The sequence below is a fragment of the Poecilia reticulata genome, chromosome 23 (genome assembly GCF_904066995.2).
Source record: "Poecilia reticulata chromosome 23, P_reticulata-male-v2, whole genome shotgun sequence".
Lineage (NCBI taxonomy): Eukaryota > Metazoa > Chordata > Actinopteri > Cyprinodontiformes > Poeciliidae > Poecilia > Poecilia reticulata.
This window is the reverse complement of record NC_088852.1, coordinates 19671279-19695552: the sequence shown is the minus strand read 5'-3', so window position 1 is coordinate 19695552 and position 24274 is coordinate 19671279. Positions and strand designations below refer to the sequence as shown.

The window sequence follows — 24274 nt, the reverse complement described above, 5'->3', positions numbered from 1 at the left end:
GGAATAAACTTGTATGGCAAGACCTTTCGGGCAATAATTAATAGAGACTGTATGGCAAGAATAAACAGACATTATTTCCAGATAAAAGGTAAAATAATATTGTTGAAGTGCCATGGGTTTGTTGAGACCACATCTAATACTGAGAATAAATATATCTTACAGATATATTGAGGCTAATGACTCAATGACACTTTCAATTTGACTCAGTAGGATTTGATTAAGATCCAGATTTGTTCTTTGTAATTTCTGTCCAGTAAAACTATTAATCTATAAATCAATAGACAGGTCTACAAAAAGATATAATCCATGTTTCTGTCTCATATTTGTATGGCATTATAAGGATCTGGAACTTTAGTTTTTCCACTGAAAGCTCTGGTTTGCCCAATAAATGCCATGTGGGTGAAGTTTTATGGATGATACTCTGATGTCCCATTCTCCCGAAGGCAGCACAGAGCTGCACCACCAGAAACTGACAGAAACACTGAAGAGAAGAAGAGTTATGATTAATGTAGTTACAGTTCTATCCATGTTTTAATGTTGCAGAGCTCAGTCGTTTTGCAAATAGTTCAAAGTTTAAACTGGCATGTTGAACATCTTTTATCTGGTCATTTTGTGGAAGATTTAACAACTAGAAAAGGGCAAAGTATAAGAATATTTTTTTCCACTCTGATTGGCTGCTGTTAGGCCTACAAATTTTAACTTGAATGTTCATTGTTTTTTTTGTGGACACCTGTGAATATAATTTCTATTCCCATGACTTTTTTGCTTGTTTGTTGTTTTTTTTAATGATAAATACAGAAACAAGCATAAAAATCAAAACATCTACAATAGTGATAATAATATTAATAATAAAATAATAGTCGGTGCAAAGTAGCCTACAAATTCTTTTTTGGGGGCGGTGAGGGACCTGGATAAAGGCTAGGGGGGGGCGCTGGCCCAAAAAAGGTTGAGAAACACTGATATAGAGGAACAATTATTGTGTAAATGTTTTCAACAATAATGTGTCGAATCATTAGCACAAGAAATATGTCAAATTGAACAGAGCATTCACTGTTATATACACATCACTTTTAAGAGTGTATGCACCGCTAATTTTAGATTTAGATTAGTTTCAGAAATGCTGAAACAATGAGTTCCTTAAAATCAAGCTTTAAAACCCAACCATTTAGAGTTGCCTTTAAAAACTGAAAAATAATTTATTTAAGTCTGTATTCCAACTTTTTATTACTTTCCTTTATTATGTCATTGTGATGTATTGTTTTTGTTTGATGTTTTCATCATTTAAAGCTCTTTAAATTGCCTTGTTTGAAGCAAGATCCTGGACATCCTGTTGGGTTCAGAGTTTTTTTTGTCTAACCTGCAAACTTCCACATGTGTACAAGTTTTTCTAGCTGTAGGTCAATCTAGTCTGAGGGGCAAATCTTTATGGAGCCACTGTGAAAGCAAAGCCTGCTACATGTAACTTTTCAGACTTTTAGTGCCAAATTTGGTGAGTTTTGAAGTGTGGTCATGGCTCAAGAAAACAACTATACTATTTGTGTGGTTTTGTTTTATCTTGTTTTGGTAAATGGCTAAAAACAGCCCCGGTTATAATTATAATCTGTTTATTTAATATAATTGCTTCAGTATGTAGAAGTTTTAAATTAAAATGGGAGATGACCATTTCCAAAGGAAGAATCCTTTGGAAATTTACAGTTATTTCACCAGAGATAACCTTGTAAGTGATTCATGTCTACTGTCTGTTGAAGTTGAATAGCAGTCTTTTCAGAGTGGATTTCATGTACATATGATTCTGGATAATTTCCCATATTTTGTTGTTTAATTTATACACAGGTTCAATTGCAAGATGCTTCTACATCAAGTACCATTACTCGTCAGCTGCAATACCCAAAAATCTGTCCTACAACATCACCAAGACAATACGACAGGATGAATGGCACTCCCTACGTAAGTTTGCTGAAAGCTCTACTTTTCTTTTCTTAAAAACATTTAAAAATGGACATTTATATGCCATACTTTGCTAATCATTTAAGAACTAGGATTAATTGTTCTGAATCTTTGGAGAAATCTATGTTTATGTTTTTTTAAAATAAAAAACCCATAAACATAGGGTTTAACAACCAGTGACGACCACTCACGGTACACTAGTGTGCCGCGGCACAGTGGTTGAAAAACACTGATATAGTCTATGACTTAATTCTTAACATTGGGGCTAACATCAACGTGGCATTGTGTGGAAGTTATTGAAGTTCATAGCTGTCCCTGTATCTCCTGTTTACCTTCCCTGTCTATTTAAACCCACCTGTGTCTCTTGTTCCCTGTGTGATCCTTGGCATTGTCATTGCTGTCTTTTGACATCGTTGCCTGGTTCCAGTGCTACCATTGTTGAGTTCCTTGCCTCTTAGTTCACTTGTGCTGCCTGGATTTCTGTTAATCTGTGAGAGCTTTGATTAAATCATCCTTTTTCACACCACAACCTGGGTCCTCCGCATGAATCCTCACTTCAAAAAACCCATATTGTGACAGAAGAACCTGACCCAAAAGTACTACGGTGAGGATTCGCAGTCAGAGCACAAAATTAACATAGATCCAGCAGACCTAATTTTTGAAAGGGACTTCAATGACTTAAAGTCCACTATAAAGGTCTATGTTAAGTCATGGCCAAACCCTACTCCGTCTGCAGATGTCTCGGGATTGCCATTAGAATGGTCTTAGAAGGCTGGACTCCACACCTCCCTTCATTGGGCTTGAGCTGTTGGAGGAGGCAATGTGGAAATGAGAGGCAGCTCTGGCCATAATGGCTGGAAAGCTGCTTCCATTTAAACCAGAGCTGCCGGCCTCATTGTTTCCCGCTGCTCCAGTACCTACAGCTCCAGCCCCAGTTAGCAGGCCATCTGCTCCACCCAAGCCCCCCAGTGAGTCTCCCCGTGCTCCATCCAAGCGTCCCTGTGTTTGACCAGACTATCTGTCAGAGACCCAAAAGAATAAGAAAGCCTACGCCCCTATGTAAGTCCAAATTTTAGCATGGGCTTACCAGGCTGGTGCCCCGGCACTTCGGGAGCCCCGAAAAATGCTTTGTGAATGAATAAGGGGAGAATGCTTTAACTTTATCACTGGCTAAGAGGATTTTGGTGGTGTTGTTGAAAAAATGTCTGATTTGTTCCTCCAAATTCCTCCAAAACATTTTTGTATCTGATTATGAAATCCAATACTAACCATTTCAATCAATATTTGTGCAATGATGTTTTTTTATTTCTCAGAAATTAAGGATTAATGACGACAACTCAATTACTCATTTGGACATAAAAAATGGAATTTGCATTTTTTATGTCCACTGAAAAAAACCTAGACACAAAAAAACAATAATTTTCTTGAAATTGATCTTTGGTAAATTGTTTTATATTACTTTTTTTTTTCAATGGGTGATCTTTATAATTGAACTTGGGGCACACATACTGTTCCGGGTCAAATTGACCCGCCAATTAAAATCAAGATAAATGAGTTATGCAGAGAGTATTTATGTTTTCCTCCACTTCTACTGAGTGTCCACTCAGTGTGGGTGGAGTTTGCCCACAGGAACAGAAAAGGTTCTCGTCAAAAGTTGTATGAACACCTGCTTTCTCGCAGTTCATTGTGAAGTAAAGAGAGTGGGGAGAAAGTGGGCTTGTGTGTGTCTGCGTGTGCATGTGTGCGTGTGTGGTGTTTGTGTGTGTGTGGTGAAATATGGTTCATGGCTGCAAGGAAACATAGAATTGGACATTTTTTTAATCTTTTTTTGCACTTTAACTTGACTGCCGGGTCGAATTGACCCATACAGTATCAAAGTAACAAGTAGAGGCAGAGGGGGTTACAAATGTGTAAAATGAATACATTTTCAATTTATATGTAGAGTGCACCTATTAAGACAAATAGAAAAAGTTTCATGCAAAAAAAATACTTCCTACTATTTAAAAAGAAATTTAAACTTTAAAACGGGTCAATTTGACCTGCAACATAATAGGATGGTTAAGTAGTTAAGTAGGGCCCACACCTTGGCTCAAGCCCAGGGGCCCACAGCCTCCTAAGTCCGGCTCTGCCCCTATCAGAAAACTCCTGAAAGAAAAGGTTATGCGCTTCCAAACCCTGCTGCCAGTCAAGCTGTTTTTAACGGTGAAACGGTCACATTTAACAGCACAGCGGATGCCATGAAGGATCTGAAGAAGAGGGGTCTCGCTCCTGATTGCAGCAACAACCACAGCACCCATGGAGAAACTGGGTAAATTGTCCTGGGACATGGTGGAAACCAAACAATGGAACTTGCACACATGGAGAGAGTACAGAGAAAATTAAGCCTCTCAAAGATAAGCTCTTAAAACCAATGCGGTAAGATTCGCAATCACAGTGATCTGATCCAGTGTGTGGACAAAGAACCAAATATTTTCATAAAGTGACACTGTCAGACATTATAATATCTCATTTAACCTTAGCTAATGTTAACAAGAAATATATTACTGATGGTAAAACATAGATAATACCTGACCGATGTTTTGGGAGCCGGTTTAAAGGCTCCGATTGTCAACTGAGCTTATACTCATGCCGAGCTATGTCAGTTTGCACTGGAGACACCCCCATAAAAATATCTCATTGGGTCTTTTCTCTTCACCCAGGACTCCCTAATGAGTCATTTTGTTTTGGAAGTGGTTCCTTTAGTACGTTTTCAAGTTACAAGTTCTTTGTTTTTGATTTTTACTTATGTTGTAATAATAAGGTCGCTTTGGATATGCAAGTTAGAGGGATCTATTCATTTAAAGATTTATGTCCCAACAGCAATATAAATATAAACTATTAATGTTCACAGGTTACAAAATCCAATCAAAAGAGCTAAGAGCTCATAGCTAAGATGAAGAGAGAACAGCAACTCATAATCTTCTGGTAAGTAACCCATTTAACAAAAGAGAACCAGGAAAAAAAAGGGGGGGTTAAAAAGACATTTTATTCTTCCCATCCAGATGGACACACTAGGGGCGTGGCAATACTAATTGCAAATAATGTGGACTTTCAGGAATCCAAACAGGTTACAGACAAAGAAGGTAGTTTTGTGAAATTATGCAGTGTTTTAAAAAAAAACAAGAATTTTAAAATTAATCCTAAAATATACAGGCAGCCAGTGAAGTGAGGCCAGGACAGGGGTCACATGTTCCCTCTTTCGAGTTCTTGTCAAAAGTCGTGCAGCAGCATTTTGAACCAACTGCAGACATGAGAGCAGCGACTGACTGACTCCCAGATAAGCGAGTTACAGTAATCCAATCGAGTCGAAATAAAAGCGTGGATCACCGTTTCAAAATGCTGCCTGGAAAGTGTCATGTTTAGTTCCAGTCGTTGAACCCACATGAAAGAACACAATCAGGAGAAGCGCATTCCAAAACAATAATAATGGTTATTGTAACGGGAGAGGGGAAAAGGAGAGAATGAGGAGCAGGACTCGGGAAGGGCTCCACCAGATCTGCCACTGTAGATGAGAGGTAGAGGTAAGGTACTGGTTAACGAGATGCTGATGATTATGGCGGAGGCTTACTTTAGAGCTGAGAGAGTCACGAATATGAGCAGACAACCATCCGGGGGCGGTAAGAAGAACCAGGGAGCTGCGGGAGGACGGACAGGTAGGTGGCTGTGTGGAGGGCGAGCTGACGACCGATAGCAGTCTGGAGATAGCACGCCGTGAGGCCATGGATACAATCCAGTACGTACTGCTGCGTCACAGAGGAATCCACGGAGGACAAAGGACCAGGAGGGAAGTGCTCGGGGCAGGCACAGCTTGGCAACACCAAGTGCGTCGTGGAGATGCAGACGGGAAGGCTTACAGGAGTCACCTTAACTTAACCTTAACCAGGGGACCACTGGAAAACCTCAAGTTAAACCTGACAAGGAGAACAAACACAGACAAGGTTACTACAGGAGCTTAAACTCGAGGGCCTCTCACTGGACCGTTGGATTACCAGGTAACACAACACTCAGGCACCGCAGTGTCAGCTCGCCGCTTCTTAAGTATCCACAGAATCAGTCTCCTTAATGCACCGCAGGTGTGTCTCCAGGTTCTCCCCCAGTCTGCTCCAGGGGCTCTGCTCATAGGCGGCATCTGGTGGGGGAAACGAGGAAGCAGCAAACTTCCCAAAACAAAGAAAACAACCAAAACGAAAACAAAACAGAATCCAGCCTGACAGAAAGAAAAGATTTTACAGATGCCAATCGCCTTAAATGAAAAAAACTGGACTTAACCACGGCTCTGATTTGGCTGTCCAATTTAAAATCACTGTCCACCTTAAAACTAACATCTGTAATAACAGGTTGAAAATATACCTCCAAAGGTCCCAGGTCAACAGAGGAGGACTCACAGGAGCCACTGGGTCCAAACACCATCACCTCTGTTTTCTTTTCATTAAAATGTAAAAAGTTCAAGGCCAACCAAGCTTGAATATCACCTAGACATGCCAGGAAATATTTGATGGAATGGACATCCTTCTGCTTCAGGAGCAAATAAATCTGACAATCATCAGCATAACAATGAAATTAAATCCCATGTTTCCTGAGGATAGAACCCAGAGGCAGTAAATAAAGAGAGAAAAGCAGTGGGCCCAGAATTGAGCCCTGCGGGATACCATAAGGCATTGAAGCAGCAGATGATTCAGAGTCACTAATATTCACTGAAAATGTTCTGTCCTCCAGGTAAGACCGGAACCATTTAAGAACAATGCCACCAATACCTACAACGTGGTGTAATTGCGATATTAAAACGTCATGGTCTACAGTATCAAAGGCAGCAGTTAGGTCAAATAAAATCAGAACAATATGGTGACCAGAATCACATGCAAGAAGGGTGTCATTAAAAACTCTTATTAAAGCAGATTCTGTACTATGAAAAGTTTTAAAACCTGACTGAAAAACCTCCAGAATGCCATTGTCATCTAAAAACGATCAGCGGATAGTACACAATTTTTTCTAAAACCTTAGAAAGAAAAGGCAGCTTCGAAACAGGCCGATAACAGCACAATCAAGGCCAGATTTTTTATGCAGTGGCTGCACTGCGAGGCACTGGATGTTTAAAACTAGCAGGGGCAACCCTGAGGACAGACTGCTATTTATAATTGCACGAACAGGCTGCCCTATGCTAGATAAAATATCTTAAAAAAATTGTGGAGGGTGTTAATTTTAATCAGAAGAGGAAGAATTAAAATCTTTTGACTCGTTTGATTCTCTCTTCTGCCTGGATTCCTTGATGCCGTCACTGTATCAGCTGAACCATAAAGACAAGACAAACGTTTTTCCAAGTCCAAACATAACATTTATTAGATGAACTAATGAAACTGACAAAACTCAAGACAAGCACAAACCAGCATCCAATTCAATATTTATCTCACTCCACAGACATCCACACACCAAAACAAACGTTAGGGGAAATCTATTCACCGATGCACCGTTCCCCGGAGACAGCGTCACGGGTTCTTCAGCGATCTGAAGTTAAGGTTCTCTGCTGTATTCAAATTTAGGGGAGTGTCCTTAGCTAAGTTCATTTAAATTTAGTTGACTATGTTCCAGTAAAAACCTGTTTTTAAGATCGAAGAAGTGTTATTTTCTTTTGAATGAAGACAGATGTTTTTTATGACCCTGTCCTGAGAGGAAGCTCTACTCTGTTGGCAGGACCACATTGTTTTAAACCAGCTGTTAAATCTTATCCAAGTGGTCAAAAGGTTAAACTCACACAGCGCCACGGCCCCCTGTGAATGCCTGCTCAGTCCACAGAGAAACTAGCTGTGTTCTAAATTATGGAGAACTACACGCTAAGTTATTTTTAATTCAACTTAGTGTAATGTGTTTCATTACACTAAGTAATGAAACACATTATGTAGCGTAATATCCTACATAAGATATTACGCTAATTGAACCATGGATATAATATGGAGTGAATTACCTTATTTAAAACACCATTAATTTTATCTAATATTGAACATATGGTTAAGTTTTTTACAACTAGCTTATTTTAAATTTATTTTCTTAACAAGAGACAGGATCACGAGGGGAACCTGATGGCAAACAGGCATTCTGTGGAATATTAAGCACAGAGTCAATGGTGTTAAATAAAACACGTGGGTTATGGCTGTTTGAGGGAATGATATTTGCCAAATATTCCCTTTCTGCCTCTTTAACTGTGCTCTGGTAGAGACGCCAACAGTCTTAAAATTTGAAAAGTAACCTGCAATTTATCCTTTTTCCACTTGCGTTCAACACGGCGACATTCCTTCCTGACAGCACGAGTTCTGTCATTAAACCAAGGCTCAGGTTTAATTCTTGGCTGCCTGGTTTTTAATGGAGCAACCGAGTCCAGGATGGTTTGACAGGAAGAACAGAACCAGGACCAGAGCTCTTCTGTATCAGAGTGGAGGAAGTCAGATGATCCACAGAGCTGAAGAAAAGCAGTAGAGAACTGAGTGGCAGTGGAAGGGTTAATAATCCGGCAGCGCCGATCAGCAGCGAGAGTTTTAACTGCAGTAGGTGTCAAACTAACACTGAATAAAACAGGCAGGTGATCCGAGAACACAAGAGTCACAGATTTCCAGGTTAGTCACAGGCAGACCGCAGGAAATAACCAGGTCCAGTGTGTGTCCGTGCTCATGTGTAGGGCCGGATACGGCCTGTACCAGGTTAAAAGAGTCCAGAAGGCTTAAAAAGTCCTTTACAAGAGGCTTATCAGGACAACACACGTGTATATTGAAGTCTCCAACAATAAGAACATGTTAGTTATAATCCCAGCTAAAAGGACAACAGTACGTCAGATAAAACTTCAGCTTCACCAGCCGGCCGCTTTGTCTACCGTGATGATGATGACGTCTCCGCCGTGAAAGCAACGCAGGAACCCGGAACAAATGACTCGGAATCTCCGACAGAAGCGGGGGCAAGGATTGTTGGCCAGCAACATCAAATAACTCCATATCCTGGACCAAAGGTTGGAGGTTTTGCTGTCTCCCTCCTTTGGTGACCTATCTGTTCTGAGTGCTGTTTATTTTCCATGTTGTGATTATTTTGTTGTTGTTGTTGTGGTTTGCCTGGTTGTAAGAGTATAAAAATCATATTAAAAATAAAGTATAAAATAGGTGGTTTGACAATTGGTGGATCAAATGGGTGAGGAAGAGCAGCAGAGATCAAGAGGATCAAGGACAATTCAGAAGATGACATCTGGCATTGAAAACAAACCAGGTCCACAAAGGAGGAAGCATCAGAGCACTTCTAACATCCAGCAACCAGAGATCAATGATCTAAAAGGAGAAACAATGAATGCTAAGTAACGTCACACGGGAAGACTTGAATAAAATCAACTGGAATCAGTGAACTACCAAACAACAAGGAAAACTGACAATCCTCAGTGTCCTCTACTACTCCAAGCTTGAATTAACTGCAGTTGGAGTCTGTTACTCTCCCTGCCTGCTTACTGACCCTTTGCACGTGAAATCTTCAGAACTCTGCCCACTCTGCCATGATAGCTGTCAAAACAACTAATGCGTTCTTGTAAAGTGTGATTTGATTCTTGTGCGTCTTACACGTTATTTGGTGAATGCTCATGTTCTTGACAAGTCAAGTCTTAAATAGCTTAAACAAATCTACATTATGCCACGCCGCCATTCACATTTTGGTTCACTTTTATGTCCTTTGTCACCAACCCTGACAAATTTAGCAGCTAAAGATGTGCCACCTACCAATATGAAACTGGTAGAATATCCTGATGAAGAGTTTTGGTACATCGACATCCACTACGGATTTACCAGGTAGGATATAGTGATGAAACTGTTTTAGTGTAAGGATTTTTTTTTTTTTGCGTGTATGTTCATAGTCTATTGAGTCTCTGTGTTGTCCTGTTTGAACTTAATTGTCTCCAGCTGTCCCTCGTTATCTTGATTACTCCTCTGTGTATTTAATACCACCTGTGTCTGTGTTTCCACATCGGGTCGGGTCCTTGTCCTGTGTCGGATGTCCACCCATGTCTCCCTAGTTCCTGTGTTGTGCCTTACCAGTTTCTACCAGTGTCTGAGCCAGGCAGCCTGGACTTCCACAGGACAAAAAATTTGATTTTTGACAGCTATTGACACCTTGTTCTGCCGTGCGCATGGAGATTGAGGGCTTTCGGCAAGAGGTTTTTGTCAGAGTCGAACACTGCCAAAAATGGTAAAAAATGCTGTGTGTCCGAAAACCTCTGTGCCTAGCAGAGGTTTTCGTATTTAAATGAAGTTGCTGAGAGCCATGCAAATCAACTGTTGAACACCGCCTTTTGACCCTTATTAATTTTGTAGCTAATCCTTTTTACCTTCTGTTCACCATAAAGAAGAATGTTTGGAGAAATAATATTAAAACAATCTATCTTATCCATTAAAATATATATTACATGTTTGTTAAGAGCACTGAAAAACTTAGTTTTGGTTGAATTGGTGATATAATTATACTCCTGGCAGCTGAAGGAGGAACAGCTTATCCTGCTCTCTCCCGTCCTTACTGATAACTTTGCTTGTGAATTATTTTTAAAGTAACAATTTTTATGGTTTTATTCACATTATCGACATCATAACTGGATTACTTCAAAACTAAGGACATTTTCTCACTTTTATTTTTACCTCACTTTTCTTCACCTCCAAGTTGAACTAGGGCAAAATGACCCCAAGGACATCAGCAGTATTCTACAACGACTTCAGTTTTTAGAAACAAAGATTCAACGGCTGGAGGTGAACTTTGAGATCAACGCTACCTGTGGATATGAAACAACTCTTCCTCAAATCAGCGGAGAGGTCGTACGCCCCGCACCAAGCAGCTCACCCTGGATCGCTCAGGGAGCCAAGCCAAAACAAAAGTCTCACACTGCAGATCCCATGAGACGACTAACGGGGAGAACCCCTCACCTGGATGAATCAGCGTGGCCGGCTCTGAGCCGAAACCCACCTTCAACCTCAACACCTGCTCCGCCAAAGAATACCAAACAACCAGCTGGAACCAAAACGAATACACCGACCCCGCTCCCAAGGACAAAGCGACCAGCCCGAGCCTCAAAACATCCTGACTCCGTGGGAATGCCACTGAAAAACAGATTTTCTGCACTTCAGCACGAGCCTCTGAGTGAAAACCCACCTTCAAACATCAGCAATGAGGCTAAACCAACGCAGCCACCGCACAAAGCTCCGAAGGACAAAGTGACCACCAAGAAAATAAAAGGTATGCCAAGAGTGCTTATTGTTGGAGATGAGACAGTAAACGGAATTAGTCATGTTTGCAATCCCAAGAAAACGAGAGTGGTTTCTTTTCTTGGTGAAACTGTATCTGATTTGACTCGCAAAGTGCTCTCTCTAACCACTGATCAGCCAAACATTGAGACTTTAGTTGTGCATGTTGGAGACAACGATCTGGCAAAGCAAAAATCCGAGATTCTGAAAAAGGACTTTAATATTCTTCTGGACACTATGGGAAAATTAAAAATGAAGTTATTTCTCAGTGGTCCAATTCCATCGCCTCAATGGGGAGACAAAAAATATTCCAGGCTGCTTATGATAAACAAATGGCTGATTAAAACCTGCTCTGCCAGCTCAGTGACCTTCATCGATAACCTCTGGATCTACTGGCAGCACTTTCACCTCTTTGGAAGAGGCGGACGCAATCTTAACAAACACAAAATAAGGCTGCTCACTGCAAACATTTTTCATTTTATCAACAAGGACAACAATGTGACCATCGCTTCAGAAGAACAGGCTCAAGGATGTCTGACTAGGATGGAGCCCTCCGCATATCAAGAACAAACTATTCCAATACAAACTGATAAAACATCGGCTGTGAACAGAATGACTGGTTCCCCTCCTCCTTCCCACATCTTTCCCCCCTCCCTCCTCCCTCTCTGCTCCTACTCTCATTCACAAAGATCAGAGATTTTCAGGAAGTGAATCACTAAAGAGAGTCTGAGAGAAAAAACTGTCAGTCTGAGAGAAAGACGGACGGACTCTTTCTCCTCCCAGCTGGATAGTATGGATCAACAGGTTCGCCTCGGCACAACTCTCCTTAGCGCTAACATAGCAGACCTTACTTCATCTAAGCCACCTGCCTCTGACCTCTCTGAGGATCCAGCACTCGTTTCTGAGGTCTGAGACCGGGGTCCAGATATTATCGTTACACCCGTCTTCCTCCAGAATGTGTCTGGCCCCCCAACATTGCATAGCAGGACAATACTTGTCCGGATCACTACAAGAAAAGTTACAAAAAACAGAAATACAAAAAACAGTGCTCTTAATTCAAACCTCAGACTGATCCACTGTCTAAAGGAACCTCAGACTGAAGAGCTTTCAGCCTCCAAGTAACTTAAACTGGCTCTTTTAAATACCACATCTCTGTGTGCTAAAGCTCTATTAATTAATGATTTCATCACTGAGCATAATATTGATGTTTTATTTCTGACAGAAACATGGCTGAATGACTATAATGAAGCAATCGTACTAATTGAATCAACGCCTCCTACGTACAATTTTTTAAGTGAAAATAGAAAACACAAAAAAGGAGGAGGCGTGGCTTCAATATTTAAGAATACCATAAACTGTAGTAAAATATCTTTGGGTAATTTCATGTCTTTTGAATATCTTGGAATCGAGGTGTAAAGGCCACAAACGAACTTTGACACTAACTCTATACAAAACACCAACATATGTGGAAAATTTCTTTGCGGACTTGAATGAGCTTCTATCTCTCATATGTATTGATTACGATTGTTTGATAATTGTCGGTGATTTCAACATTCATGTTGACAACCCCCAAGACCGAGGGGCTAAAAAGCTCTGTAATATATTAGCGAGTTTTGGTTTAACACAACATGTCAAACAAGCAACACACACTCATGGACACACACTGGACCTGGTTATCAGTAAGGGTGTGAATATTTCCAATGTCTCTGTAACTGATGTCGCCCTGTCGGATCATTTTGCTGTTATCTTTGACAGTTCTTTATCCATTAACCCACTTGGACAAAAAGCTACTATCACAAAACGTACTTTCACAGAAAACACAGCAGAAATATTTAATCAAATCTACTCTTCTTCCTCACTCTTAAGTTATAATGACGTAGATAAGTTGGTGGATGATTTTCAGTGCAAACTTTCAGATATCATTGATTACATTGCCCCCACTAAAGTGAAGGTTGTGACTGGTAGGAAGAAATCTCCATGGAGAAATGCACAAGTAGTTCAATCTGCAAGACAACTCTGCTGCAGGGCCGAACGGAAATGGCGTAAAGGTCAACTGCACGTTTATTGTGACATCTACAAGGGAAGACTACGTAACTATCACACAACACTAAAACATGCAAGACAGGCTTTCTTTGCAGATGTCATAAACAAAAACATTAACAACGCTCGAGCTTTATTTGCTATGTCGACAGGCTCACAAATCCTCCAATGACGTTGCCACCTGAACTTCAATCTAATGCCGCCTGCAACAAGTTTTCAAGTTTCTTTTCAGAGAAAATTCAAAAGATCAGATGATTAATCTGCACATCCACTCCAAAGACAGTACCAATGCTGTGCCCAAACAAAACAAATGCAGGAAAAATGACCCATTTTCAACTACTAAATTATAAAACCCTAGAAGAAATTATAAGTCAATTAAGCTCCGGTTCCTGCTGCCTGGATGTCCTACCCACACATTTCTTTAAGAAAGTCCTGCCTGTCGTTGTCAATGATCTGATCCAAATAGTAAACTCATCGCTCTCTTCAGGTGTTTTCCCCCAGGCTTTGAAAACAGCAGTTATCAAACCACTGATAAAAAGAACAATCTAGACAAATCACTACTGCAGAATTACAGGCCAATCTCCAACTTCCCATTCATCAGCAAAATTATTGAAAAAGCTGTTTTTAAACATTGAAATAACTTCCTAACAATAACTTCCTAACAATAACAAACTGCTTTGACTCCTTCCAGTCTGGTTTCCGGTCTCACCACAGCACGGACACGGCCCTTGTAAAAGTGTTCAATGACATCCATATAAATACAGACTGTGGGAGAACCACAGTGCTGGTTCTGATGGACCTCAGTGCAGCTTTCGACACTGTTGACCACAACATTTTACTGAATCGACTGGAGAGTTGGGTCGACTCTCCAGTCCAGTGCTCCACTGGTTTGAATCTTACATAAAGAACAGGGATTTCTTTGTTTCAATCGGAAACTTCTCATCAGAGAGGTCAAAGGTCACATGTGGGGTACCCCAAGGTTCAATCCTAGGACCCCTTCTTTTCAATATTTATATGCTCCCACTGGCTCAGGTTATAACAGGACATAGGATTAGCTACCACAATTATGTGGATGATACACAGCTCTACATCACGATGTCACCAGGTGACTCTGAACCCATCCAATCACTGAATAGATGCTTAGAACAGATCAATGTGTGGATGTGAAAAACTTTCTCCAGCTGAACAGAAACAAAACTGAAGTTATTATCTTTGGACCTAAAGAGGAGCAAACTAGAATCAATGCTCAGTTTAAGTTATTACAACTGAAAACCAGTAATCAGGCCCGAAACCTGGGAGTAGTGATGGACTCAGATTGTGTTCTTGCATTATTATTTTGCCATTAACATTATATTACTAAAAATGGTCTCAAAACAACAATATCGTTTATCATAAATTAAAATTTGTTATTGTGACAGGCCTACAAACATATGATATATAGTGTAGTTGGTTTATTACCAGGAATGGCATATTTACTTTTAAAGAGTAATTTGATTACTCAATGAAAAATTTGTCCATCAGCTAGAAAATGTGCATCTCTTTTCCCTCCATCGTTTACATTTGTGTCGCTGGTGTTACACATGAAACGTATTTCCCCACGGAAAAAGAAGAAAGCAACAATATGTGTTTTCAAAAAAAATTATAAACACAGAGTGACTTGGATAATTTTAATCTGATTATTGGATTGTAAATAGTAACATGTTAGATTACACATTACAGATTAGAGTAACGCGTTGATGACACCATTGTTTGACATTTTTGCTCAAGCTATTTACAAATCTTTCAGGTTTCCGATATGTGTCCCCCTCAATGATAAATTTATTCCTATGCCCTTGCCCACACCAAACTTTACACTTGGCACAATGCAGTCAGACAAGTAGCAACCACTAAACCCAAACTTGTCCATCGGATTGGTAGATGGAGAAGCGCGATTCATCATTCCAGAGAATGCGCAGGAGAATCCACTGCATTCACTGAGAATCCACTGCTCTAGAGCCCATGCTTTACACCACTGCATCTGATGCTTTGCATTGCACTTGGTGATGTATGGCTTGGATGCAGCTGGTCACCATGGAAACCCATTCCATGAAGCTCTCTGCGCACTGTTCTTGAGCTAACCTCAGGATTTATTGTACAGGTGGCATCCTATCACAGTTTCACGCTGTTATTCACTGAGCTCCTGAGAATGATCCGTTCTTTCACAAATGTTTGTAAAACAGTCTGCATGCCAAGGTGCTTAATTTTATAACCTGTGGCCATGGAAGTGATTGGAATACCTGATTATGATCATTTGGATGGGTGAGCAAATACTTTTGGCTATAAAGTGTTCTTAGGAAGGAGAAATGTTACTTTGTCTAAAGTAATATTGTGTCTGTTACTACCCAATAGTAAGTCCCGCCTACTCCTCACAACTCTTCGGACTCACTACTGCCCAGTTCTCTGTCTAACAGGTCCGGAAAATCCCCAGAAACTCGGGTCTTACCCTAGCGATAGTTTGTGGAGAATTATCTGTTTAAACTGGGGTCGGAAAGGATTCGTCTAGCTCTGACTACCTTCGATCCAGAAGTTACAACCCTTTTCAGTTGAGAAGCAATCAGCTGAGTAGCCCTCACAGCTGCATAACCCCTACAACCACTCCTGTTAACGGTAGCTCCTCTCCTAAAATAACGGCACTTGTTAACGGCTAGATTAAGTTTAGTGACTTAGATTTAAGTCCCAGGGTCATTATTTTAACACTCACCAGAGGAAAACACAAAGCCACCCTGTCTCTAGAATCATGTATGTAAACTTTACCATAATTAGGAGAACCAACAATCATTAAGACTGACACAATTAAACTCACTGTTCACAATCCTCATTGGAATTTTACAATATAGTTTTATTAAGCAAGCTTTAGCAGGGGCATATGACAACAGGTTAGATTCCCAAAGATTATAAAAGAGGCAAAAATTATAATAAAATCACTAAAATTAATCGCATCCTATCCTTATTCTTATCCCTAACCTGTATCACTAAATTCACTGAGCGAGGTTTTTGGGGGAAGCTGGTCAACTCATACCCGATGGTTCTTGGTCTCGGCAGCTGTAATCTTTAGATGTCCTTGGTCAGAGTCTTTGTCCAGCCGGAGCAAAGTCCTCTTTACTGAGGAGAAGCGGAGAGAAGACTCACGCTGTCCTTTGAACGTGCAGACTCTTTGTCTTTGTAGGACCTCCGTCTCTTATCCAAGTCAGCTGCTACTGGGTTGAGAGCGTTGGGTAGAGGCAGAGGAGTCGGTCGGATCTGGAACCGGAGTTGGTGGCCAGTGGAACTTGTCCCTTCTTATCGGCGTGAAGTCTTTGAGCTTTTTCCTCGGTCCCGGGTGTGGTCCTCCGCTGGTCTTTAGCCTGCTTCCCTTGTTGACTCCTCTTCTGCGCCGGGGACGAAGAACACACTTTTTCCCTCGTACATCAGTATTTATGCCCTGTGTTTTCATGGAACCCGCCCATCGCATTATGTCATTACCTGATGTCATGCAAGGCAGGGCTGCCTGCGGAAAGCACCGGGCCCTTCCTCAAGCCTCTAATGACTCATTCCTGCCTCCTCGCTTCATCGGGGCATTTCCCTTTTTTTCCGTTGACCATCTGTTTCTAATTCTGCCCCACCCTTGCTTCTCGCTCACTCATTTGATGACTCATATCCTTTGGTTCCTCGCCTTTCGCTCAGTGAGGAGTGTTTGCTTTTTCCTTACCTCAGTCTTCATGATTTTAGTAATAAATGATAACCATACATAGTCATGTTAATCGTTGTTAACTCAAAAGTATAACCTTCAGTTTTCCATAATGTAATAAAATCAACTGATTAAGAGTACAGAGTATACATTATTATAACATTCACTTGATTAAAAGTACAGAATACATGTTTTGATCATACATTACAGACATTTCTTCATTGGCATGTGTATTATCACTTTATAATCACTTTTTACTTATAATCATATGCAGGGTATACTGTTAATTCTCAGGCCTTTATTCCGTTTTTTGCGTGTACCTGGACAGATCTCACATGCTTATACCAGATTTCATGACACCCCCTCCGTGAGATCGGACGGTACTGCGCAGAAAACTCACACTGTACTAATACCAAAAGTCCAAATCATCACCCCCATGAAGGGTTAAAATATCTTGTTCGTAGCAAGCCACTGGGGACGATGATGGCGTCCAAGTATCCACAACCTCGTACTCCGTCAGGTGAGAGGGAGGAGAAGGCCAGGTGATGGTGCTCAGCCTGTCGTCTGCAACAGAGCTGGACGGCTCGAAGAGATCCTCGAGCACCAGCCGAGGCGGTGATTTCAGAGCGAGCGCCTCGTCCGCCATATCCTGCAGCGGGGCTGCTGCAAAGCCGCAACTTTCCTCGAGTTCCTTCAACAGGTTCTCGAAGTCTGTAGCAAACGAAGGGGAGGTCTGACAAATGCACGCGACGGAGGAGCTGACGGCGCTACTGTGGGTTTGGGGTGATGGGAAGGGTATGTCGTCAGTCTGGCATGCTTGCTGAGATAAACTGGGAAACTCAGTTTGGGTACTCTGTACGTGAGTTGCACTGCTGGTTTGGCATCCGACGTCGATGAACATGTCAGGAGATGCCGGACAAACTGGTGGAATAGGGTCACCCACCGCCACCACTCTGCCATCCACAAGATGCAGGGTGGGCAGGCATTGGCGAGTAACCTGATTCTCCCCTAGCTTCCGGACTATGGGCATTATCCGGCTATCCCCCAAGAACGATGGTCGGAGGTTATTGTCGTCTTGGCCCAACGCAGAGGTCCACACGACCTTGTGTACCTGTTCCAGGGATCGAGATGCAGACGCCGAGACGTATGGCAGGTCCTGTCGTTCATCGAGGCAGACGATCGCCGTAACCTCATTAAGGTGCACGCAAGCGTTACACCATCGAACACATGATGCCACCCATATGAATCCCAAGGATTCTATCGACGTCCCGCACCCCACACAGCAAATCGGAGCCTAGGAGAAACAGCAAGCCAGGTAACTTTCATGATTAGCAGGTTTTGATTAATTTACACTCGTAATCTAGATAAAAAGGAGCTAAATAGCAAAAGCAGGAGCAGGAATCCGGGTTGGTTTATGCTGATGTGCCTCTTTGGGCCGCGAGCCACGGGGAATTAATGACTGGGGGAGCATCCTCATATTCCGGTGATCCGGGAGTCGACATTGGGGTTGGGTCGTGAAATATCGCCCCGTGGGTCATGAGCCATACGGCAATGGGCAGCGGGGACGACTTTCCTAACCAATACAAGATTACAAAAACTCCCCATCCTGCCGCCCAAAGGGTTAGGGCGGCCCACTTACGAAGCCAGCGGCCTCTACCCTTGCCTTTAATGGACAGAGCTTGGTAGGCTAGGTAAATGAGGATGGATACGGCCAGAACGCCCTCGACGATAGCGGCCAGGATCTTGAGTGGCGCCGCTCGGGTAGCATGTTGTCCCCCGAGAATTAATTCCGTCAGCAGGGCCGCAGTGTCGATGGAAAGCCAAAAGCACGCCACCACGCCTCGTCGCCAGTTGATGCGGGTCCTTCCCATTAGGTAGCAGGCGAAGAGGGAAGGGGCGAGATCCCATCGCTTCAAAAAGATGGGGCGTAGGATGATCTTTATGAGCCCTTGAACCGAGACAAGCACCCGCAGGAGCTGCCCGGTAGACCAGGACCCGGTATGGCAGTAGACAACCCAGGCCAGGATAAATCCGAGCTGCTCAGTGGTACTCACTTGGATGGGTGCGAAAAGTGTAGAGGGAAGGGAGGAATTGGCTGAAGAATTAGATGCCATGTCGCCCTTTGTTGTTCCTTCGTTTAGGTCCAGTCTTGATTGTAGTGGTGATAATCAGCGAATGGCTCGCTGGCTCCCGGCAGCCAGCCTTTATGCTGAAATAGGCTCCTCCTCTGAGGGGAGGGGCCGGTAGTCCTTCCTCCCGCGATTGCAAAGCATTTTTAGCCACTCCTTCACGACAACTACTCCCAGGATTAGGGCAATGGCCACGCCCAGGAAGCCCAGCAAATATGGCCATAGCATGCTCAGAGTATTCAGCAACCAATGTTTGATAATACTGAGGCCTCCACCGACCACGTTTCCGACCTCCTCAACTACATCCATAACGGTGGTGGTCAGCGTAGAACCCAAGGTCTCATACCAGTAGCAGGCATGTTGCTGCTCACCAGTCCCACATTTCTGCCACACTTCTTTGGAACTGTTACAGGTGAGGTTAGAATAGAGAAGATTAGGTCCTACCCAGTCAAACCCGGGGTCCACCTCTCCGTCGCATAGACTTTTCCGGAATGCATGGCCTTCTGCGATGGCTATGAGAGTGTCGGGGATAGCAGGAACAGGGTGGTCGATAATACTCTTGCGTTTTTGGAGTTGATATCCCAAAATTGCATCAGTGCAGGTTTTGGCCCTTACAATTGCTCTCCGCCATTTTCCTGCAATCTTTCGCCAAACCACATCGGATGCATGGGTGTCATACTCATCCGCATAATGCTCCTTGCAGTAATCTTCCCAACCTGGGATTGTCTGACATGGTTTCCTTGCTAGTCCAATGGTACATTGGGTCTTGTTTTTATTGCAAGTCATGCGCCAGGGCCTTGGGAGGACGTAGTTGTCAGGTCTCCAAAAAATACCTGGCCAAATCATCCGATCTTTGGAGTAGACAGTGGCGATGTACTGGTATTTAATCCAATAATTATGGGACACATTGAGGCAAGGCAGAACCCAAGCCTGCAGTTCTTCTCGTTGGAGTCCCCACCACTCCCAATCCCAGGCACGATGGTAGTCCTCGTACCAGGCCCGGAGGACAAGCTTCGCTGTTTTGAAGGTGTCAGGACTGGGGCAGTGATATTTCCATGCGGCATGGAAGGTGTTGCTGGTTTGCCAAAGGCCACATCGCGGGGAGGACATTGTCTTCACCCATTCGGTACCATTAAGGCTATCAAATATGCCTTGGGCCACACACTCATCGATCTGTGCAAACTGATCCTTAGGGGCATTTAGGAGATCATCTGGAGTTGGAAGAGGTTGTGTGCGCATGTCAGCAAAGTGCGGTCCTTTTAACCCAGCAGGGGAGCGAACAGCTCCCTCTGGGAAGTCTCCTATAAAGTATACTTGGTCTCTGGCTATGCCAGTCCAGGGTAATGAGTCGTTCAACCAAGGCTCAATTTCCGTTTGCACGGTTCTGGCACGGACCCATGAAAATGACCAGTCTTCCTTCAGGGCCAAAACTATGTGATTTTGTCCAGTGCAGCTAACGTATTTGTCCCACAGGCACGCATTTAGGATAGTGAACTGATTTCTATAACATTCTTGCTGGTCGTTCTAATACATGAATTTTCTAGCTCCCTGTTGAATCAACAAGGCTGTAATATTTTGCCAGACGGGCCGTCCAGGCCGCCCTGTTGGTTGTATCCGAGTATCGTTATCCGCAGTCTGGTTCCCATACAAGGTCGTAGTGTCAATTTCGCCCTCTTCACAATTCAGGTGATAATCTCCCCAGAACTCCCTTCGTGGGAGCCAAGTCCTGCAGCCTGAGGACCTATGTGGGGCCGAATAAATCACCTCGGTGTCCCAGTATCCTTGGGACGGTGCCAGCGCTAGGGGTCAGCAGGCCCTGTTGCAATGCCATTCTGGCATGCCGTGGTCTGGATGGATCCAGTTGCATCGGGCCGTCTGTCGCTCTTTCTGATGCATGATCCTTACCCAGCAAATTACTCCATCTTTGAGGAGGCTGTAGCTGTAGACCTCCCAGGTGCGGTTTAGGAGGTCATCGATCATGGAGTCATTTAGATTATAAGCTCTGCTTTCCACATATTTCTTTCCGTTTTCCTTCTTGAATAATCGACTTTGGTTTTGAACAGAAGACTCGTTGTCCCACGGCACAAAAATAGAGGTGGTACTGGTATTCCAACAATTGAAGGTAAAGTACTTGGAGCGACCATAGGTAACTTTTGTATGCGTGAGGTGCCATGGCCCTACTCCTATGAAGTATAGGATGGTGATCAGAATAGTAGCAGTAACTAGTAGCGCAAGAAGCGTAAGCAAAGCTTTAATGCAAAGTGGTATGTTCTTTCTCGTAGTCGTTTTCCGTAGCAAGGGTCGTTCAGGGGTGTCTGGTTCGTCGTCTGGGGTGTTATCCGGATCTGTAAGGTCATCCAGCGAACTGGCTCTTGTCTTCACCTGCCTTAAGCGGGTTACGTCCATTTTGGGTTCTTCAAAGTGTGGGTCAATGGTATTCTGGGATCCGCTGCACCTGGTCTAGCGCCGATCTTTGCTAAGGCCTTAGGGCTCCACCGAGAGACAGTGGTTGTAGCAGCTCGTCTGATGGCTCGTCCTTGTAGTAGCGAGCTATATACCGGAGAAGGGTAGGGTAACTTAGGTTCCAACCCCCTCCACACCCATTTCCATAGGAATACTCTCCAGCAGTCCGGTCGGGGAAGGGGGCCTTGAGCCGAACCTTGCTTGAGCACTTGATCTTGCCAGGCTTCACTCGAGTAGCCTATAGGTGCTGGTACTGAAAGGTACGTACACAACGACTGTCCATGTAGTGTCAGCGTGTGCGATACCCCAGGGCGGTGGAACGGACCTCTGGTGGGGTGGATTGGGATAGACTCGGTCCAATTCCAACTTTAGTGGGAGCCTGGTGTTATTGAAAACGTAGTCCTCGGGGTCTCTCTCCTTTTCACCACTGTTCTGGCCATACCTGATGATGTAGTCCAGATGACCACGTCACTTATCGATATCTCACAGTACTGGCCCTGTAGGGGCTCCAGATAATGGGGCCCCAGCGAATCCGTATCTCTTTCCCTCCTAGGGTCAGGTATACTGCATTAAAATCCAAGGGAGCCGTTGTGGGCAGGTCGGCGTGCCCCCGCATGACTGATTGCATCGAGACATCTTCCCTTTCCAAATCGGGTATTCCACGGGGAAAAAGTAAAACGGATCGTGCCACGGCCGTGGCGTTGCCTCCTCGCTTCTCTTACTTCCTTCGCCTCCTGCCAGTCAGTGGGTCGAAGATAGATGAGGTGGTTAAGGAAATAGGCCTCCGAGAGCGGGTAGGACAGTAATCCTCACGAGGTGTCTAAAAGATGGAACCGTTCGGGAGCTTCAAAAAGGGTCCTGTCCGAGAGTCCGACCAGACTTCTGTCCCACTTTAAATAATTTACTCACAAAATATTTCTTCCCATTTCGATATTTATCTTTTCGCTGATTTGTAGACTTGGCGACCTGACCCCCTTTTTCCGGTGTATCCATTAGTTTTAATTTTTCTTTCTTTGTGCAAAAGAAGTCTCCTTTTTGGCTTCTCCGGCTCAGTACAGGACACGGTGGGGTAGACCTGGTCGTCCGAGACTACGGTGATTGTTGCTCCCACCGAATAGACTCCTTTATATGGGATTGTGAGCATCTGCACTGACAGTTGAACCGAACGGGTGGTGTCAGGATCAGAGGGCGTCCTCACTCTATGGGCCACGCCTCCTGGGACCTGCAGGACCCCGTCACGAAAGTTGTATTCTGCTGTTACAAGGAAAAGGGCCGACTTCTCCTTGGGTCTTGCTGCGTTGCTGCCCCATCCATTCAGCTCAGTGGTGCAATAGTACAGATCTGACGTTCGTATCTCGCCCTCTCTTGGCACATCCGGCAAATCCAGTATCGGGATAGTGCAGTCGTTGATGGTTTCCAAAATCAGATGTGCCCAGGTAGTCAGCTCCCAGGGGCCCGTCCAGCCTCCATTTACAGCTTGTGCTATGGCGTCGTCCGGGAGCCAACTCAATTCCTCTACAGAATTGGGGCCTGTCTGGGGCCGCAACACTCGGAAAATTACTGGGGAATACGAGGTATTCACTGGTGGGAAGGACAGGCCTGCTCGCGCGGGATCATAGGGCCACGCGGCGTGGACAGACTCCCAAAGAAAGTCATGCGGCCCTTCTGCCTTTCTCCAGATCCAGTCTTCTCTGACCGAGGGTCCCTCTGGGGTGTTAGGGGGAGCCGAAGGTCCCGGGGACCAATATGCTGAGGGTATGGGGCTCCCATAAGTAGGTTGGGCCCCCACGCAAGGTTGGAAGAATCTTAGGGAGCTGTAGTATCTTCTCACCTGCCAGCCATCGGCCTGTCCCGCTGCCGTCACCTCGTTCCTGCGGATTTGTTCCTCGCAAGTCGTACAGTAGATCAGTTTTCCTCTGTCCACTGGCAGTGGCACCTTTTTGGTTCTTCCTCTCGCCATCCCCATTGATTTATCACCAGGGTCCGTGGCAGGTATCCTATTCGGCAATTTCCACAGAACGTAATGCTTATAACCGAAACCGGGGAGACGGGGAGGCTTCGCAGCCCGTCTGCCGTCGACTCCTGCCGCCAGGGTTTGTCGCGGCCTGGTCCTTCCCAGGTGAGGGGGAGCTGGAGGACTGTTAGGCATACTGGGCAACGGTCTTTGGTGCTACTCCACTTCAGCATTTCAGGTTCGCTTGACAGGACTCCATTTTTGGCCCAATCCAATTTCTTCAGGGCTCGTCCTGCACAGATCCCTGAAGTTGTTCTCCTAATTACAACCACCCCCCTCACGGTGGCCAGTCCGAGATAGGGTGGAACGATACATGATGCACTGGCCATTTCACCGGCTTCTATTTCTTCTAGTCAGGAACTGGCTTGAGCTGCTCAACTCCTTGGATCCCCGTTCTCCAGCAATACTGTATTCCTGTCCAGTACTTGCTTAACGGTGTCTCTTGTTTCAACTTATGTTTCACTGTTGCGTTCACAGGTTGTTCTCTTGCTTTGATCCACACCCACTGTCCACTCTGATGAGACTTTGGGCGTCAGCTTCTCCTTTTTATCGCTTTGTGGCAAACGGTCCGTTGGTTGAGTTCCATAGATGGGGCGGGCCTATCGACTCTGTTCCTGTGTTCAGGGCCCGCCTATTTCCACTGCCACGGTGCTCCAGCTGCTGTCGTTAGCATTTTTAGCTATCAGCT

The 24274-nt window shown here is 44.0% G+C and overlaps 1 protein-coding gene across 2 annotated transcripts in view; it reads left to right on the top strand.

Annotated features, from left to right (window-relative positions):
- tmem178bb (transmembrane protein 178Bb) overlaps positions 1-24274 on the top strand; it is an 85827-nt gene that overhangs the window by 40097 nt on the left and 21456 nt on the right. For both annotated transcript variants that reach the window (XM_008401204.3, XM_008401205.3), the window contains exon 3: positions 1834-1947. In XM_008401204.3, coding sequence (XP_008399426.1) covers positions 1834-1947 — 114 coding nt within the window. The remainder of the gene's footprint in view (positions 1-1833; positions 1948-24274) is intronic.